Source organism: Neomonachus schauinslandi, chromosome 16, assembly GCF_002201575.2.
Source record: "Neomonachus schauinslandi chromosome 16, ASM220157v2, whole genome shotgun sequence".
NCBI lineage: Eukaryota > Metazoa > Chordata > Mammalia > Carnivora > Phocidae > Neomonachus > Neomonachus schauinslandi.
The window spans coordinates 59259678-59278979 of NC_058418.1; the positions used below are offsets into that span (position 1 = coordinate 59259678).

Below are 19302 nucleotides of genomic sequence, written 5' to 3' on the forward strand. Positions count from 1 at the left end.
CTCTAATTGCCTGTCACATGGACGGGGGCCCAGAGGAGGCCCCAAGGGTCAGGACTTGTAACACAGGGGCCTGCAGGAGAGGGTACTTCATCAGTTGGCGTCCATGACGTTCAATTACACTAAATTACAACAGCCAATAAAAACACCAGCTTCCAACACTTCTGGGCACTTTATGGGCAGGGAGTATTATTATTCCCATTTAAAAATGAGAAAGCAAAGGGGTTCCTGGGTGGCTCAGTCGCTTAAGTGTCCAACCCCTGATGTCGGCTCAGGTCATAATTACAGGGTCATGAGATCGAGCCCCTCGTTGGTCTCCCCCCTTGGACATGGAGCCTTCTGCCCCCCTCTCCCTCTCTTAAAAAAAAAAGAAAAGAAAAGAAAAATGAGAAGCAGATACAGAAAGGATAAAGATTTGCTCCTAGTCACACAGCCAGCAATGGGAAAGCTAATATTTGTGCAGCAACCTCCATGGGCAGCTGCTCCTGGGAGGTGAGCGTTGTTGTCATTGTTTTAATTACACAGGTGAGGAAGTGGGCCAGGGAATAGTTTCAGGCCCATGTTCCCAATAGTGGGAAACCAGGGTTCTACTCCACACAGGAATACTTGGAAATAAAAATAAAAACCCACGTTGGGACAGCTAGGCTGAGCTGCAAGGGGCCCACATAAATCTTGAAGGTGAAGTCGGAAGGGTGTGTCCAAGTTCTTGCGGAGCTCGCCTCCTGCTGACCCCAGGTACTGAAAGCCGTGCAGTCACCCCATTGAATCAAGCCCTATCTCTACCTCACCTAAGTTAGATTGTGACCAACAGAGCTTTCTCTAGAGCTCTTTACAACCAAACTCCTTACTGAGGGCCATGCCTTCGGTGGTACAGGGAGAGATTTCATGATTGGGTTGGGCCTGATGTTACAGCTCTCAGCGGCACATGGCTGCTCTCTTGTGGAAGCACAAAGGAGGGAGCAGCTCCAGGCTGAGACTCCCCAAGTTTTCATCCACAGGGGAGGGAAGAAACCTGCATAAATTGGTCACACTGCTTCAGGGGTGACACAAAATCTATTTAACTAGCCTGGCCTTGGACAATAGCATGGACAAGAGAGTGGTGTCCTGGAGGTTCCCCCGGGGGCTGAGCATAGCCCTTTAATAACAGGATTACGGCAAGTAGGGAGGGTAAATTCTAGGGGACTCCAGGGGAGTGGCTGGAGCAGGTGGTGCATGTCCAGGACCAGAGACAGCAGCTAATGGACTGGAGACAGCCAGTGTGAAGTACTGCAAGATCCTGAAGACCAGTACGGGCTGACCAGCCACGCACACGTGGGTGCACACACCCTCTCCCTCTGTGTGTCTCTGGAGACCCAATTCCCAGTCTGAGAGAGGAACATTCAGACTTAAGAGGAAGGCACGATGGGGTGGAACTCAAGGGTCAAGGGAGAGGGATCCCATCCTGTCCCTGTCTCCCTTTCTTGGTCCTTGCCAGTGGCCTTCCTCATTTGAACCTTGGAACCACAGACCTGCATGCAAATCCAGGTTCTACCTGGGCCAGTTACTCTCTGAATCCGTTTCTCTACTTGTAAACGGTGGGGATACCTATTCCCAGGATCTAAGAATTTGGTACAGTGCCATGGCCACACTCAAGGCTGCCGTCTCCTCTCTTCCAACACTCACACCATTTCCTCTTGCTCCTGTATTTGGCCCTCTGCAGTGCAGGGGTTCTCAATCTTGCCTGCACATTTTAATCCCCTGAGGAGCTCTTAATATCAATGCCTGACCCCACCTCGGAATTGCTAGGGATGGGTCCTTGATCTTCATTGCAAAAATCTCCCCAGGAGGTTAAAACACAGTAAGGGATTCCCGTACCTAGGAGAATCGCCTGGGACGCATTAACGACAACAAAAGGCAAACGCCCAGGACAGCCCCTAAGATTCGGTTTCAGTCTATCCCGGGGAGGAAGAGGTCCAGAAATCTGCAGCTTTGGAAAGCTCCTCGGTTTGGATGTGTTCACTTTTAATAAGGAGGGAAATGTCCCGCCTGCAGCCGCGGAGGCGGACCGAGAGCACTCACCTGCCCGCCAGGTCGCCCAGCTGTCTATCACCTGTGCCCCACCACAGGTGGAACGCCACGAGGCAGTGCGCCCACCTGCGCGCTCGCCCTCCTCACCTAGCCCCACCTGCAGGTTCCTCCCGCCCGGCGAGCCCGCACTCGGAGAGCAGGGCCTAGGTTCCGGTGTAGACGACTCGGAGCCCGTGTAGCCCCCGCCCCAGCCCGACAGCGATCGCGGACACGCCTCCGGAAGACCCGGAGACACCCAGCGCCGGGACCGCGAGAGAGACCGCCGCGCGGTGGCGCCCAACTCGCGCGAGAACTGGCCTGGACGCGCCCGCACCTTCTTTAATGCCCCTGTTGACGGAGAGGAAGTTCCGGAGAACCTCAGCGCGCAGACGCGACACGCCAGCCTCGCGCCAGCGCGCCCTAAGTGCGCAAGCGCGCCGGCCGTTCTCTTTTTCTGCTCTTCCTTCTCCCGGTCTCCAGACGTCAGCGGCCGTTGGGTCCTATGTCGCGCCGGGCCCTCCGGAGGCTGAGGGGGGAACAGCGCGGCCAGGAGCCCCTCGGGCCCGGCGCCCTGCAGTTTGTCCTCCACGATGACGATGATGCGGAAGAAGAAGGTTCAAAGCGGGGTCCAGGTGGCCAGCGCCCCCGAGGCGCAGGGAAGGAGGGCGTCTGCGTCAACAACCGGTTCGAGCTGGTGAGGAACGGGGCTGCCTGGGGTGGGGGCGGTGGGAGGGGGCAGTGGGGGGGGGCGGGTCGGTGACGTCACGGGGCGGGGCGGCACGTGGTCTGGGCTGCCGCGGGGGCGGTGCTAAGGAGGTGGGTGAGGCGGGCTGTGTGGTGGGCGTGGCTACGTCGGGTTTGGGCTGCGGCGAGGAGGCAGGGCAATTGCGGGCTGAGCTGCGGCGGAGTGGGCGTGGGCGTGACGTCGAGGGGCGGGTCCGCTGCCCAGTGGGCGGGGCTTCACGTCTCAGGATCTGGGGGCTCTTGGCATTGTTTCAGGGTTGAGCATTGCCTACGCCAGGCCCTCGCAGGGCCATTGCAGACAGTCTTGTCAACTCCTCAGAGCGCAGGACTTGGTGTTTTGCTCATCGCTGGGTCCCCCGCAGCACGTGTCTGGTGCAGAAATAACACGATGGATGCGAACTGAGGGAGTAAACGCCCACCGGGGTTTCTTTAGCTGGCCTCAGTCAGTACTTTTGCTTGTGCGTCTTATTCTCGCTTCTCTGACCTCCCTGTGCGGGCAGGTGACTGTCCGCTGTGCTCACCTTGGATCCCCTCCACGGTGTGCCCAAGTGGTTGAACACACAGCAGTAGGTCTGAAGATGATGGGGAAACCAGTGACCTTTTGTAAGCGCTTTTTTGGTCTTGCAATGGCTCCCATCTTTACGTAAACTTGGCAAGTTAGGAGCCCATCATTAGATGGTGGGGAATGTGGGCTTCCCTTCTGGGAGTTGGGTAATTGACCTTCCCTCTGAAGGCGAGAGAGCCTCAGCTGTAGTCTGTGGTGGAGGTGGGACCAAGTCCTTTCTTGAGATTCTCCATAGTCTCCTTCCACCTGTTCTGATTCTGAGACCAGAAGTAACTCCCTCCCCTCTGCCCTGTTTCTTGTCATTTCTTTCAAATTTATTGTAAACAGTTTCAAACATGTACAAAAACAAGAGTAGTATTAACTTCCCTGTGCTCATCTTCCAGCTCCCACAGTTGGACTCACAGCGGTTTGTCTCCCACTTTTCTGTCACATCACGTGTCCTTAAATTTGCCATTTTTCTGACTTCTTTCAAAACACTGAAGTCTTCTTTCCCATCTCACTTGTTCACAGGCTGAAACCAATTTGTGCTGTAGTCGGCCATCTCCATGGACGTTTGAGCAGCTTGTGCTTTCTCTTTCCCATATTCCCCAGATTTAGTCTTTAACACCAGTAGCTTTTCTTTGGAGGACATTTACGCATTCCAGGCACTGCTCCTGTGTCATGGGATTCTCGTAGTCTGGAAAGGAGGTCATATTGTCCCCCTTGTGCAAATGAGGTAGTAAGTGACACCTGCAGAGTAAATCTAGGCTTTCTGACTTAAAACTTGTATTCTCAACCACATCATGGTAATTGTCTCTGAAGCGAGTTAATGTTTCTGCTGAAGAAGAAAGGAGGGTAAGTGGATGGGGGGGGGCAGAATGTTTGGGAGAAATGGAAAAAGTGGCAGGTGCTTACGTGTGAAGGGAGAGGAGGAATACTGATGTGGACCTCCCTGTGAGATCACGTCAGAGGGACTCGGGCTGTACCTGCTCAGGACTCTGTGTGTCCCCCTTCCGCTTTCTTTCTTTTTTTTTTTTAAAGATTTTATTTATTTATTTGAAAGAGACACAGCGAGAGAGGGAACATAAGCAGGGGGAGTGGGAGAGGGAAAAGCAGGCTTCCCGCAGAGCAGGGAGCCCGATGCAGGGCTTGATCCCAGGACTCTGGGATCATGACCTGAGCCGAGGGCAGACGCTTAACGACTGAGCCACCCAGGCCCCCCACCCCCTTCTGCTTTCCGATGTTGCTGTCACCAGCTCCAATGTCCTTCCCAGTCTTGGGATTCATGGATCCAGCTGAACATCTGTCTCCTCTTACACCTTTCACAGACATCTCAAACCCAGTGTTTGACTGCCCTTTCTGCCTCCTCCAGCCTTCCCTGTCTCTGTGGAGGGCATCTCCATTTTTCCTCTTGTCCACACCAGCAAAGTGAAGGCGTTCTGATCTCTCTCTCACCATACACTCAGACCACTGGGAAGTCCTATGGCAGCTCCAGGTGCAGCACCTGGGGGGGTGACCATTGCCTATGGCCTGGATCATCACCATCCTTCTACCCAGTCCTGCTTCTACTCTTGTTCCTTTGCAGTCTGTCTGATCAAAAAGCCACAGTGATCCTGTCAGGCTCGTGTCTGACCTCAGCCCTCCTTTCTTCGCAACCCCCCAAAGGCTCCAGGCTGGCCCAGTTCGCCCCATGAGCTCTCCTACCTCATTTCTTTATAATCTTGTTTGCTGTGCTCTAGCCACAATCTGTCCCCTTTGCCATCTCTTCTGCCTTTAACGCCTTTTATTCAGGTGTCATAATGACTCACTCCTTCCTCAGGTTTTGCTCAGATGTCACTTTCTCAGTCTTTCCTACCTGCTTTTAAAAGTACACTTACCCCAGGGTGCCTGGGTGGCTGGGTTGGTTAAGCATCCAACTTGTGATTTCAGCTCAGGTCCTGATCCCAGGGTTGTGAGATCAAGCCCCGCATCCTTGGACTCTGCGCTCTGCAGGGAGTCAGCTTGAGGATTTTCTCTCTCTCTCTGCCCCTCCCCTGCACTCACTCTCTCTAAAATAAATAAATCTTAGGGGTGCCTGCGTGGCTCGGTCATTAAGGGTCTGCCTTCGGCTCAGGTCATGATCCCAGGGTGCTGGGATGGAATTCTGCATTGGGTTCCCTGCTCTGCGGGAAGCCTGCTTCTCCTTCTCCCTCTGAGCGCACACTTTCTCTCTCTCTCAGAATCTTAAAAAAAAAAAAAAAAAAAGGTACAGTTACCTCCACACTCCCATGTCTCTTTCTCATTTTGCCCTGGCTATTAACACAGAGCATACCATACAAATTACCTGTAGTTTTTTTTAAATTTGTTGTTTCTTTGTTTCCCTGCTGAAGTATAAGCTTTGTGGGAACAGACTGTGCCGTTCCCAACGTGTCCTCACCACCCTGTGTCTGGCACCCAGGTATGCAGAAAAGTTCCTGCATGAGTCAGCATTTCCTCTAAGAGGACCAGCAGGTATTGTCTCCAGCCAGAATGTATGCGTACAGGCTTTGGAGTCAGAAGGACCTAGGTTTGAATCCTGGCTCCACCTCTTCAAAGCTGTGAGAATGTAGGCAAGATATCTAACACAAACTTCAGTTTCTCTGTTTCTTAGGGATGATCTTACTTTACTTCATGGGGTTGTCATGCGTGATATATGAATTAACATGTGCAGCCTTTAGCCCAAGCTAGGCATATAGTGAACACGCTGCCAATGCAGATATTAAATGACACTGGAAACCAAGTGAAGGGTGCAGTAGAACTTAAGTAGAAACGTGACCCTAAGTGGTTTACTTAGAGGCATTTCCAGGGGCCAGCAGTGTTCTCTGAGCAGAGGAAAGCAGAGCAGAGAGACACTGTCCTTTGTTAGTGTATAAATTTGTCCTCATGACTGGCTCTTGGGTGAGGTTTTTTTTTTGGCTTTAGATTAGAAATCGTTTTTCTACTTCAGAGTAGGTTTTAAAAACCAACTTTATTGAAGCGTAATATATATTTGATAAATTCACCCGTTTCAAATGTATCGTTCAAGGTTTGCAGCATAACATACCGTGCAGTGGTTGGGGATGATGTAGATAGGACTCAGTGTTTTGGGGGTCAAGGACGACTTCGACAGTCTGCTAAAAATCACACAAATAGACTTTTAAAGACGATCAGACTTGATAGCATTGAGAAATGTTCCCTTTAAGTGAGGAAGATCAATATTTCACGAAGAATTACATTTAGCCTTTGAACAACACTGGGGCTAGGGGCCCTAAACCCCATGCAGTTGAAAATCTGCCTATAACTTTGATTCCCCCAAAACTTAACTGCTAAAAGCTTACTATTTACTGGAAGCCTTATTGATGATATAGAAGCTACATTATATGTATTATATACTGTATTCTTAAAGTAAGCTGGAGAAAAGATAATGTTATTAAGAAATAACCACAACCTGAGCTGAAGGCAGATGCTTAACCAACTGAGCCACCCAGGCACCCTTCAAATAAATAAATCTTAAGGAAAAACAAAAGAGTAAATTGGCACCCAGCTTCACTAGGAGCATTGGAGGTCCCATTTGTTTGATGCTGAAGTATGGGTGCCAATTCCCCCCCTGGATCCCCATTGTTTATAGGAAATGTCCCAGGAGGCCTCATTCCAGTTTTCTTTCTTTGCTCCCAAATCTAAACCAACCAGACCACACCCAGGCCCCTGGCTTTACAAAGCTGCCACTGAAAAGACGGTGTCCACAATAGGAATTGCCATAGTATTGGGTGATGTTGGGACAGACGCTATTTTGGTAGAGTTCAAGCATTTTCAAGTCAGGTTTGGATTTATAGACAGATAAGCATGATATACTCCTAAATTCTATTCTTGCCACATGGAAATCTCCATTGGTAAAGAAAGCAAGCAAAACCAAAGGATACAAAAACTTGTTCCTGCTTTCTCTTCTTTGGCACTTTCCCAACTGAGACGGTAGATCCAGAAAGAATCAATGAAAACTGACCAGGTACAGTATGATCTCAGTTTTGTGTGTGTGTGTGTGTGTGTGTGTGTGTGGTTTTTTTTTTTTTTTTAAGATTTATTTATTTACTTATTTGTCAGAGAGAGAGAGAGAGAGAGATCATGAGCTGGGAGAGTGGAGAGGGAGAAGACTTCCCCACTGAGCAGGGATCCCAACGTGGGACTTAATCGCAGGACCCTGGGATTGTGACCTGAGCCAAAGGCAGACGCTTAACCGACTGAACCACCTAGGCGCCCCTTGATCTCAGTTTTAAAAAAATAAAAGTTATCTCAGGGTTGTGGGGGTTAAAGTAGATCTTATTTTTATTTTGTTTAATGTCCTAAATTGTCAGATGTCCTAAACTGAGGACTGTTTTAGTTATTTTTGGACCTCAGTGCACTAGATGGGGTCCATCCCATCTGGTTGATGAAACGTGGTCATTATTAGTCCAGTAGTTATTAGTGTTGACCTTTTTTGTTTATTCATTGACTTGCTGAAGGGCCAGAACTTCTCCAATGACTTGTACCCACCCTGCCCCCGTCTTGCCTCCAGAGTGTGAGTGTGCTCGCGTGCGCGTGCACGTGCACAGTTCGTTCCTTTTCACTGTTATGTAAGGTTCTGTTGGGTGAGCTACTTTTATTATCAGGGAAGAGTTTCTAGCTAAGTCAGTCCTTAGGTACCTTTTCTTCCCCTAGCTCCTTGTCCTGTCAGCTACTGTAGATGAGTTGAGCTAGAACTCCCAGTAGGAGGAAAGAATATTAATGCATTGGCTGAACAAATGTATTTACAAATCTGTGCCCTAGGGTGGTGTTCAGTAAGGGAGATAGGTTGTAATGTTTGGGGATTCTTCATTAAGTCAGCTCTGAAGACAGAGACACATGGAGTCACCCCGGGCCCCAGCATTCTCGGGGGTTCATTGACGACAATGACCCTGAACCAGAGCTTGTTGAGAAGGTGAGCACTACGGCTCTGCCAGGCACATGGATGTAGGTGTTTCTTCCCACTGCCACGTCCGAGTGACCCTGAATATGTCTCCTCGCCCCAGCTCTGCCCTGCTCTCCACTCTGACACAGCTCAGTATCACCATTTACTCCGTGACCGGGTTGCCTGGAACACCCTTGTTCTCTCCCATCTGTTTTTCCAGATAAACATTGAAGACCTTGAGGAGGGACCTGTGCTGAATGGGGAGAGACCCGATTGTCTGCTCACAGACGCTGTGGTGTCAGGGAACAAAAGGAGGTCCCAGAGTGGAGGTGCAGAAAGCAAGAAAGCTGGAGAAGTGGCTGACAAGGCAGCGCCCCCAGAGCAGGTATGGGGACCAGCCCCACACACTCTCTGCTGTCATTTTCTGCAGTTGCAGCTGCCCCACCATTTCCTTGGGGCCCCTGATAAGATTTGCATGAAATCCTCAAGACTAGTTGTGGGCATCAAGGGGGGCACATACAGGGTCCCCTAGACGAGTTTCCCTGGCACCAGACTCGCCTTCACACTTTGGGAGAGTCTGTTTCTACTTGCAACATGTGTGTTCTCTGTGACTGTGCGTCTGGAGCTCTGGTCAGGTGGACGGCCCTGGGTGGCCATGCGTTGAGGAAATGCGTAGATCAAGTTAGCGTTGGGGTGTGGCTGTTGTACGTGGCACAGGGGAGGGTCTCTAAGGAGATCTTTTGCTTGTTTACGCAGCAAGTGCTTACTGCGAGCTTGCTGGGTTCTGGGGACGACTCTGCCTTCCGGGGACTTCTAGTTGAAAGGGGGACAGAAACGGATGGACAAGTGCAGCTGGAGAGACCTGACTCATGGCGTAGAGTGGGACACCTGCCCGAGCTTGGGTGGCGGGGGGCTCTACACTGCAGGGGAGGAGGTGGCCAGTTGAAGGCACCAGAGGTATTCCGGCAGAGGCACCAAGGGCGTGTGTGTGTGCGGGGGGAGGGGGCGTGCAGTGCAGGGGCCCAGGTGTCCAGGGTAGCTAGGTGTGGCAGGGAGGGTGGTTGGCAAAGTGAAAGACGAAAGAAGAGGGCCGGTGGATGTATGGTTCAGACCCTGTGAACCTCTTGAGGTCCTGGGAAACCCTGAGTCCTCTCAAGAAGGAATAGGGGAGAAAGTTGGACGTAGGCCCAGAGTTGCAGGTCAGTGGGAGGTATGTGTTGGAGAAGTAGTTCACAGGACATTCGGGGTGGGAGGGAGGGGATGCCAAGCCTGTGTTTCCATATCCCTCTGCAGCTTGCTGCTTTAATTCTCAGATATTAAGATTTTATTGTTTGTTTCCCTTGACTAAAATGTGCTTCTTTTGTTAGTCTAATATGAGTGGCAAACTCCGAAAGAAGAAAAAGAAACAGAAAAATAAGAAAAACTCTACAGGAGAAATTTTGGTATGTGCATCTCACTGTTTCTCAAGGTGGTGTTAGAAGCAATTCATTTTTATTTGATGTTTTGATTCCTTCCTGTTAGGAATATAATTCAGAGGTCAGTGAAAGTCACTAACCAAATTTTGCTTATGTTAGTTCACTTTGTTCCTTGAGGGTTAGACCTCATTCTGTGCTTTTCATTTCCTGGCCACCATCTGAAGTGACCTTCTCTGGCTGGCAGAGTTCCTTCCAGTCTGTTGCCCCCGTGCCCTGACCTTTTTCTAGTGCTGATGGACTCATAGGTTGGTGAGGTGTACTCCTCCAGGAGCGGTCTGTTGTGAGAACGTCTGTTTCATTCCTTCTTCACCGTCTGATTCTGTGTCTCCTCAAGAGGTCGTAGCTTTTTTTTGTCTCAAGTCCTGCCTGAAGAGGTGGGAACACCTGTACGACGAGCAGCCAGGTTTGTGACTGAGTTATTTCAAGGGTCCTTCTGGTTCTGCGATCCTGCCAATGCTGAGCTTCCTCTAATGAAGCATCTCTTCTTTTTTCTAAATACATGTGCTGTAGACAGTATTTGGATTATACTGTTTTCCAGAAAGTAAACACAATATAATGCTGGTTCCTTATAAAAATCATTTTGTGGGCGCCTGGGTGGCTCAGTCGGTTGGGCGACTGCCTTGGGCTCGGGTCATGATCCCGGAGTCCCGGGATCGAGTCCCGCGTCGGGCTCCCTGCTCGGCGGGGGTCTGCTTTTCCCTCTGACCCTCCTCCCTCTCATGTACTCACTCTCTCTCATTCTCTCTCTCTCAAATAAATAAATAAATCTTTAAAAAATAAATAAATAAATAAAATAAAATAAAAATCATTTTGTTATTGATTGTTACGATGTTTAAAATAAAGTCAGTGTTCTGTTGTTTTTAGGAACATGGGCTGGAAGATATCGATCGCATCTTGGAGAGGATTGAGGACAGCAGTGGTTTCAACCGCCCCGGGCCGCCTCCCCTGAGCTCCAAGAAGCACGTCCTGTATGTGGAACACAGGTACAGCTCCTCTCCCTCCTGCTGAGACACAGACTCCCTGAAAAGGAAAAATAACATTTAAAAAAGAAGAAAACTTCCTGTATTTAAAAGCGATGTAGGTTTATTGTCAAACATTTAGGCAGTAGGAGCAATGAGAAAGAAGGAAAGGGGAAAACTTCAGTTTCCAAGGATCCATCCTTAACTTTATAAATCTGGGAATGTTTTTTCTTAAACGGTGTTGAAGTAAGATGTCGTTCTGTGATAAATTATTTCTCTCTTGTTCTAGTAGATGCCTAATGAAACCCTGCCCCTACTAAAGAGACTGTTGCCTGTGTTCAAAGAGCCATCTTTATTCCTAAGTCAGTGAGCCCACTTTGATCTAGTCTGTAGATTTGAGGCTGCTCGGGCTCGGCCCCAGTACTGGCCGCCTCTGTTTCCGGTCAGCATGGTTTTGAAGAATGCAGGCCTGTCAGTTGTCTTTCATGTCAGAATAGCTGTTCTCCCTGCTGGGTTTTACGTGACCTTTCAGAATTCCCAGAATCGGGGACACCTGGGTGGCTCGGTTGGTTAAGCATCTGCCTTCGGCTCAGGTCGTGATCTCAGGGTCCTGGGATCGAGCCCTGCATCGGGCTCCCTGCTCAGTGGGGAGCCTGCTTCTCCCTCTACCTCTGCTTACACTCTCTCTGTCAAATAAAATCTTTAAAAAAAAAAAAAAAAAAAAGAACCCAGAATCGTTGTAGAAGAACTCAATTTCGTTTTTCTTCGTAAAATTTTCAATTCTCTAGACACTTGAATCCAGACACAGAACTGAAAAGGTATTTTGGTGCTCGAGCTGTCCTGGGGGAACAAAGGTAAGCTCAACACTGGCTGTGTTCTCAGAAAAGGGAGGGAGTATTCTCAAGGCCGCTAAACCCTTGGGGGAGGGGTAGGTAAAGCACCTTGCAAATGGAAAGCCTTAGGATTTCGGGTTCTGAGGAACCTGAAGGGTCAGAGAGAAGTTGATGTTTGACCTTTTCGGTAACAGTTGGGCTCCATCCCTCCCACCGCCTTAGCTAGCACGTGAGTCACAATTTTACAAAGATTGTGGAGGTCCTAAAATTTTGAGCTTCTAGCCCTGAAATCTTGGCCAGGTTAATTTTTGTTTCTCAGTCAGCAGCAAAACCAACATGGGGTTTAGATTCTGAGGTAAGTGTGATCTTTGTTAATGTAACAGTTCTTAGTGGTTGACGAGCTATGGTAGATGCAGTGGGAAATGTTCTGTGCATGAGGGTCTGTTTGCAGGACTTTGTGTAGGAGGTGTGGGTGTTCAGCTTTCCGGATGCCCAGCACCGAGTCCACTTCTGACCGGAAGCGCCCACACCAGCGGAAGCTTTGTCTTTTCACGTATGTATTTTTTTCTAAATGTAGAATTAAATGCTTGTTATAAAAAAATTGAGGCAAGGGGCACCTGGGTGGCTCAGTCGCTTGGACATCTGATTCTTATTTTCAGCTCGGGTCATGATCTTGGGCTCTGCACTCAGCGGGGAGTCTGCTTGTCCCTCCCTCTCCCTCTGCCCCTCCCCGCTGCAGGCACATGCTCTCGTGTTCTCTCTCTCTGCTTTTCTCAAATAAAATCTTTCAAAAAAAAAAAATACGAAGCAATTTGGAATTAGAATTGTCTCCTTTGGCACCCCCCTCCAAGGTAACAATTCAGGAGAGCTTCCTGCACCCATCTGGGCCCCCTGTGCACACACAGCTTGTCCCCTAGGACCACAGAACTCTGCGGGAGTGCCACACCACCTGGTTCTGCATGGCTGGGTTCTAGACACCATTTTCCTCACCCTGGTGCACGAGGGGAATGCACTTGCCCCAGGGGACAAGTGTCGGCTTCTGTGTTGGCTGCAGTCTCCCTGCATCTGTGTGGCCATTTCTAGTGAAATTACCCAGCGGTGGCTATTCCCATGTTGCATTAGCTCCATGTACCTTAGGTCACCTGCTCTCTGAGTGTTTCTTCCTTCTCTGACCTATGGTAGAGTTAGGAGTTTTAGATTCTGTCTCGTGTACATGGAGCACTTTTTCTTGTTATTTGCTAATGGTTTTTGGTTTTATCTTGGGTGTTAAGTTATTCAGGACACAAGGGTTTCTGATTTTGTCTTCTTTTGGAATATTGATGAAAAACATTTTCACTTCAAGATGTTCCTCTTTGTCACATGGACTGTCCTAGGCTGAACGTTGTATCTCCCCACCGTAGCCCCACTGGTTTGCCTCTGCTTGGTTCATCTTTGCTGTTTCTTCACACTTCTGCCTAGTCTTGTTTCGGCAAATCATAGTTCGCGGTGATTACATTTATTGTCTTTATAGTAGCAGTGTGCTTCTAGAATACCGATTTAATATCCTAAGTCCCACCAAAGGCTTCCCTGAGAAGCTCTGGTTCTCTCGTCTCCCTCATTCCTTATTCTGCCCAAAGACAGACTCGATGTGTTTCTGGTTGTCATCTCTGGTGGCCACTTCAGAATCTGCAGAGGGCATGTGCACGGCTCTTTCTCTGACAGCCTCCAGTGACAGACACGTCGGGCATGGCCAGCCTCCCACTACTCTGCTAGTGTCCGCCCACCTGCCCGAATTGTGTACGTTCGGTATGGACAGCTCACTGCGGGGCTGGGCTATCCCTGCGGTTCCAGGGACCAGGCAGTTCTGAGCATCCAGGGTCCCGGTCAGAAGTGGACTAGGTGCTGGGCATCCGGAAAGCTGAACACCCACACCTCCTACACAAAGTCCTGCAAACAGACCCTCCTGCTCAGAGCATTTCTCACTGCGTCTACCACAGCTCGTCAACCACTAAGAACTGTTACATTAACAAAGATCAGAGTTATCCCAGAATCTAAACCTCATGTTGGTTTTGCTGCTGATTGAGAAACAAAAATTAACCTGGCCAAGATTTCAGGGCTAGAAGCTCAAAATTTTAGAGTTAATGAAAAATTTTCTTCAGATTTTGATCATGCTTTTCAGGTACCTTGTTTTTTCCTCCTGCAGTTTTGCCCTCTTGTTAGGAGAAGAAACATGCTCTTTTATCCTCTTCCTAATATAGGCCAGATTTTTATTCAAGTTTTTTTTCTTAATGAAGTGGTTCAGATTATCAAGAAAGTATAGAGCAGAATGTCCACATGCCCACATGCCCATTACTCAGCTTAAGAAAGAAAGCATTAGCGATAGCGCAGTAACCCCTCTCTGCGGCCACGGCTTCAAGGGGGCGGTCTGGCACCTGCAGCAGAGACCCTCGGATAACGGAGGTGGAGCGCGTGGCTGAGGAGCGAGGGCAGTCCACGTGCAGCGTGTCGGGAGCTGGACCTCCCTCCCCTGCTGCCCCCTGGTGCTCTCTTTCTTGCTCATTCCCACCAGAAGTGTGTTGACGTCAGTGTCCTGCTACACCAGTTCTGTTCATGGTTATCGTTCTTCCCTTTTCAAAACCTGTTGCTGCATTGGTGGCATCTTGAGCGGGGAGGAGAGGACCCACCTCAGGACAGAGGCACAGAGGCCATCCTCTGCCCTCTGTGCCCAGCCGGCATTGCATTGTCCAGCCCGATACACGGGGACGCGGCTCGCTTCCTTCCATGGGGCACCTACAGGCTTGCTCTCCTCCGGGTCTTTATTTTTGGTTTTCAATTTTTGTTTCCTTTTTACCTTTCTTTTCTACCATTTTGCTGGACTGTAAATTTCCCGTTTTTCTTTCTCTCTCTGGTTGTTTGGTCGTTTAGATGACAGTTTCCAGTTTCACCTGGCGGTGGTCCTGTTCTGTTGCTGACACAGATTGCGTCGTGTCCTGGTCATGCCTGTGCACCCTCGCCCCCGCCCTTCCCTTCCCCACGGTTTTGCTTCCATGGTGCCTGTGGGGGTCAGGCAGTGAAGGAGAAGCTGTAACCATGTCTGTTCTCCCTAGGCCGAGGCAGAGGCAGCGTGTGTACCCCAAGTGTACATGGCTGACGACCCCGAAGAGCACCTGGCCACGGTATACCAAACCAGGTGAGGGGCTGTGGGGTGTGTGAGGGCACCCTGGCCTGGTGCTGGGGGACCAAGGACCCCCTCTCCCTGCACACACCAGCTGCATGTTTTCTCAAATGGGTTTTCATGAAGCTTTTTTCTACCTTTTTCTTTTTTCCTATGGATCCTGTATCGTAGGAAGCAATCTAGTTCATTTTCTAAGTGGGATAGTTTATATTTTGTTGCCAACTAGTAAGTCCATGTAACTTAAAAACAGCAACAGTGCAGAAAGGCTTGGGGTGTGGAGCAAATGCCCCGTGTCTGAGAACCCTTGGGTCATGGGGTCCGACTGGGGCGCCCACCGTCACCATGAAAGGAGCGTGTGACGGCCCTGCCCTGCCCCTGTCCCGTGTCCCTGTTGTCCTGGGACATTGGTGATCCGGCCACACCCATGGGAGAAGAAACCTCTTCATGGGAAAAGCGTAGACAGGATGCTGGTGTGGACCACGCCACGGGCAGTCGGCCCCAGACATCCTGGGAAAGTAGACCCTCTGATGGGGACTCCGTGGAGTGTGCACAGAGACTCCTCGCCAGGAACAGCGTGAGGGTCCTGACGCTGTACTCTTCCGCAGGTCTGTCCATGCGGCTGCTGGAGTCCAAGAAGGGCCTCTCCTCCTTTGCGTTCGAGCACAGTGAGGAGTACCAGCAGACACAGCACAAATTCCTGGCTGCCGTGGAGTCCATGGAGCCCAACAACATCGTGGTGCGTGTGTCCCCCTGGAGGGTCCTCGCCCAGCCTGCATCCTCTCCTCAGTAACCCAGGCTGCCCTGGGCCTGGATCACGGGGGCTGAGGGCCCTGGCAAGGTGCTTCTAGGGGCTCGCCTCATCTTCCCAGGGCCCCTTGCTTGTGGGGAGTGGCAGAGGGTGAAGGTGGAGGTCCTGGGGCAGAGTCCCTACTCCCACCAGAGGCCTGGTCAGTGACTCAGCAGCGGTGATGAGCTTGGTTTGAGGTGAGGGTTTTGTGGATGTCACTCTTTGTGACGTTTTCCCAACGTTTCAGTGCCTGAAAGCCCTGTCTGGGGCTGGTGCCTTGCTCCCTGCTGTCCAGGAGGCACGATCTCTAGCCCTATCATCGTTCCCTCTGTGCTCATAGGTTCTGCTCCAGACCAGCCCATACCACGTTGACTCGCTTCTGCAGCTCAGCGATGCTTGTCGCTTTCAGGAGGATCAGGAGATGGCCCGAGACCTTGTGGGTAAGAGCCTCCCTGGGTACGCTGCCCTGCTGTGCCTCGGAGCACCTCTTCGGGAGGAGCGTAGGTGCTGTTTTAAAAGGTGACAGCCAGGACACGGGGGTTTGCCAGGGATTTTTTTTTTTTTTTTTTTTTAAGAGAGGAAGAGCGAGGGCGCCTGGGTGGCTCAGTCGGTTAAGCGACTGCCTTCGGCTCAGGTCATGATCCTGGAGTCCCGGGATCGAGTCCCGCATCGGGCTCCCTGCTCGGCAGGGAGTCTGCTTCTCCCTCTGACCCTCCTCCCTCTCATGTTCTCTGTCTTTCATTCTCTCTGTCTCAAATAAATAAATAAAATCTTTTAAAAAAAAAAAAAAAAAAAAAGAGCGAGAGAGAGGTAGAGGTTTAGTTCATGCCAGAGTTGTACACCCTCGTCACCACCAAATCTAGATCGTTTATGTAACTTACCAAACAATCCCTGCCCATCACTGACACTTCCCCACCCCACCCCACCCCAGCCCCTGGCCCACCCAAGGCTCCTTCCTGTTTCTGTGCATTTGCTTGTTCCAGACATTTCCTATGAGTGCAATGCTCTGATATATGTCTACTTGGTTGCTTTTTTTTTAAGGATCTTATTTATTAGAGAGAAAGAGCATGAGTAGGGCAGAGAGAGGGAGAAGCAGACCCCCCCCCCCTCGCCGAGCAGGGAGCCCGATGCGGGGCTCGATCCCAGGACCCTGGGGTCATGAGCTGAGCCGAAGGCAGATGCTTAACGACTGAGCCACCCAGGCACCCCGACCTGGCTTCTTTCATTTATCGTAACGTCTCCAGGGTTCACTCCTCTCCAGTCAAATGATGCTCCGTAGTGTGGATGGACCATGTTTTGTGTATCTGCCAGCACTTGGCAGACACTTGGTTGTTTCCACTCCTTGGATCATGTGACTAAGCTGCTACAGACATGTGCATGTGGGTTTTGTGAGGACATGTGCTTGTATCTGTCTGTCTAGAAAGTCGTGTTTATGGGTAAAGTAGATGCAGAGAGGAGCATCAGTGATCCCCAAGGTCACATCTGTGTCATGGTACTTTCCAGAATCCTCGCTCTGCTGCCTTGTTCCTTTGAGAGCTTTCTTTGTGAGCCATGGGGGATGGGGTTGCAGTTGCCACACTGTGCTGGCCGTGACACCCTCCCCTGTGTTTGTGTGGCCCTCAGAGAGAGCGCTGTACAGCATGGAGTGTGCCTTCCACCCCTTATTCAGCCTCACTAGCGGGACCTGCCGGCTGGATTACCGCAGACCTGAGAACAGGTGGGTTTCCTGGATGACAGGTGTGTCAAGGTGCATCAGAGCTGTGACGGGATGTGAGTACCCGTGTAGGTGCCGCTGGAACGGGGCAGGGGCCTGTCCCCGAGGTGTCCCACCTGCTGGCTCACACCAGAGGATCTCAGTGTGTTTACCACTTGAACGCAGGAGGGCTCAAGGACAGATGGATTGGGCTAGCCTGGGGTTACATTTGTCCTCGTTAGAAGTGAGTCTGATAAGCCACTTCATTATCATGGGGTCTGTAGTTGTGTTTCCTCGTATATTTGGACAAAGGGATCTGCACCCCGTGAGTTTAGAATGCTCTGGAATGCTTTGTGGGCAGCCCTATATTTCGTTTCCTAAATCATTGAGCTGCTCGAACTCAGCCTGATCCTGTTCCCTGCATTGAGCGGTCATGACTGCGTGACACTCTCTTCTCGCAGATGCATCTCCTGCCCCAGAGCCCCACCCTGGCACCAGCCCCCACTGACGGAGGCCTGAACAGCCTCACCCACTGGATTCCTGCCCTCGGCCTGGCCTTCAGGACCCTGGGGCAGGGCGGGGAGGGGGTGTCCTCTGTCCTGGTGCCCTCTTCACCCTCTCATGGCCTCCAGCGTCCTTGGTCATCTCCAGCCTTGGGTGTTTCCGCGCCTTGGCAGTCAGCCAGGATCCCAGGGCACACAGGTTCCCCCCCGCCACCGCACAGATTGTCTGGTTTCATGTGTGTTCAGTTTGTCTCTCCAATTGAATTCTTCGTTCTTGGAGACACAGGTTATAAAACGCTAATCTCTGCACGCACCAGCAGGGTGGTGGTCATCGATAAAAACACTAGTCCACCAGGGTGGTAGGAGTCTGCCAACCTGACGTATCCAGCAGCAGTGCTGCCTGCAGCTCCTGAGACTGCAGGGTGCGTTCAGATGTAGAGACGGTGGAGAGGTTGACTCTGTCCCCTGAGACGATAAACAGTAAACCAAAAACAAGTCGGTTTCAGCTAACGGCGAAGCTTGTTTCTCTACCCGGCTAGCCACGTAACTGCAGACGACAAGCAGAGCATCACCTTCTCTGCAGACAGGAACACTCGCCATCAGTCATGGTGCTCAGGCCACACGGGAAGTGCCAGCGCACAGAGGGTGGACTCGGTGCTGGACGAGGCCTCCAGGCAGTGTGGCTCTGGGGTCGCTGCCACTCTGATTCACCAGGAACTGTCTTGGATCTAGGAGCTTCTACCTGGCCCTCTACAAGCAGATGAGCTTCCTGGAGAAGCGTGGCTGCCCGCGCACAGCGCTGGAGTTCTGCAAGCTCATTCTGAGGTAAGCGCCCACTGCTGCCACCCCTGTGGTCTCCGTGGCCACGAGCCCGCAGATGTCCACACCGGCCCACACTGCCCTCTCTCCCTCTGCCGCCTCCGGAAGCCTGGAGCCCGACGAGGACCCGCTGTGCATGCTGCTGCTCATCGACCACCTGGCCTTGCGGGCGCGTAACTACGAGTACCTGATCCGCCTCTTTCAGGAGTGGGAGGTGGGTGTGCATGTGCACTTCTCCTCACCTTGCTCAGCCCAGAGTCTGTGCCCTGCTCCCTTTTTGTCTCCCCTGCTCCCTGCGATCATGTGCACACAGCTGCAGGGGTGGGGGGTGGGCCGAATGGGATGGCACCCGTGTCCCTCGAGGTGGGCTTGCACGCGCCCGCGCCCTCTCACACGCACCCGTGTCCTCTCACGCACCCGTGTCCCTCAAGCGGGCTCACGCGCCCGCGTCCTCTCACACGCACCCGCGTCCCTCAAGCGGGCTCACACGCGCCCACGTCCTCTCACACGCATCCGTGTCCCTCAAGCGGGCTCACCCGCCCGTGTCCTCTCACACGCACCCGTGTCCCTCAAGCGGGCTCACCCGCCCGTGTCCTCTCACACGCACCCGTGTCCTCTCACGCACCCGTGTCCCTCGAGTGGGCTCACACGCGCCCGCGTCCTCTCACGCACCCGCGTCCCTCAAGCGGGCTCACCCGCCCGTGTCCTCTCACACACACCCGTGTCCTCTCATGCACCCGTGTCCCTCAAGCGGGCTCACACGCGCCCACGTCCACTCACACACACCCGTGTCCCTCAAGCGGGCTCACCCGCCCGTGTCCTCTCACACG

General features: G+C 51.6%; 1 protein-coding gene across 4 annotated transcripts in view; it reads left to right on the top strand.

Moving 5' to 3' along the window:
- The first annotated feature begins 2219 nt into the window (after positions 1–2219).
- The window catches only part of TCF25 (transcription factor 25), a 22986-nt gene continuing 5903 nt past the window's right edge, over positions 2220–19302 (top strand). For 2 of the 4 annotated variants that reach the window (XM_021705646.1, XM_044922250.1), the window contains exons 1-12: positions 2220–2737; positions 8470–8634; positions 9617–9691; positions 10589–10707; positions 11472–11537; positions 11968–12069; positions 14603–14685; positions 15276–15406; positions 15798–15897; positions 17081–17174; positions 18386–18478; positions 18581–18686. In XM_021705646.1, the coding sequence (XP_021561321.1) occupies positions 2546–2737; positions 8470–8634; positions 9617–9691; positions 10589–10707; positions 11472–11537; positions 11968–12069; positions 14603–14685; positions 15276–15406; positions 15798–15897; positions 17081–17174; positions 18386–18478; positions 18581–18686 (1326 nt within the window). In that variant the 5' untranslated portion in view covers positions 2220–2545. The remainder of the gene's footprint in view (positions 2738–8469; positions 8635–9616; positions 9692–10588; positions 10708–11471; positions 11538–11967; positions 12070–14602; positions 14686–15275; positions 15407–15797; positions 15898–17080; positions 17175–18385; positions 18479–18580; positions 18687–19302) is intronic. The other 2 variants (XM_021705647.1, XM_044922251.1) reach the window with 1 other exon arrangement.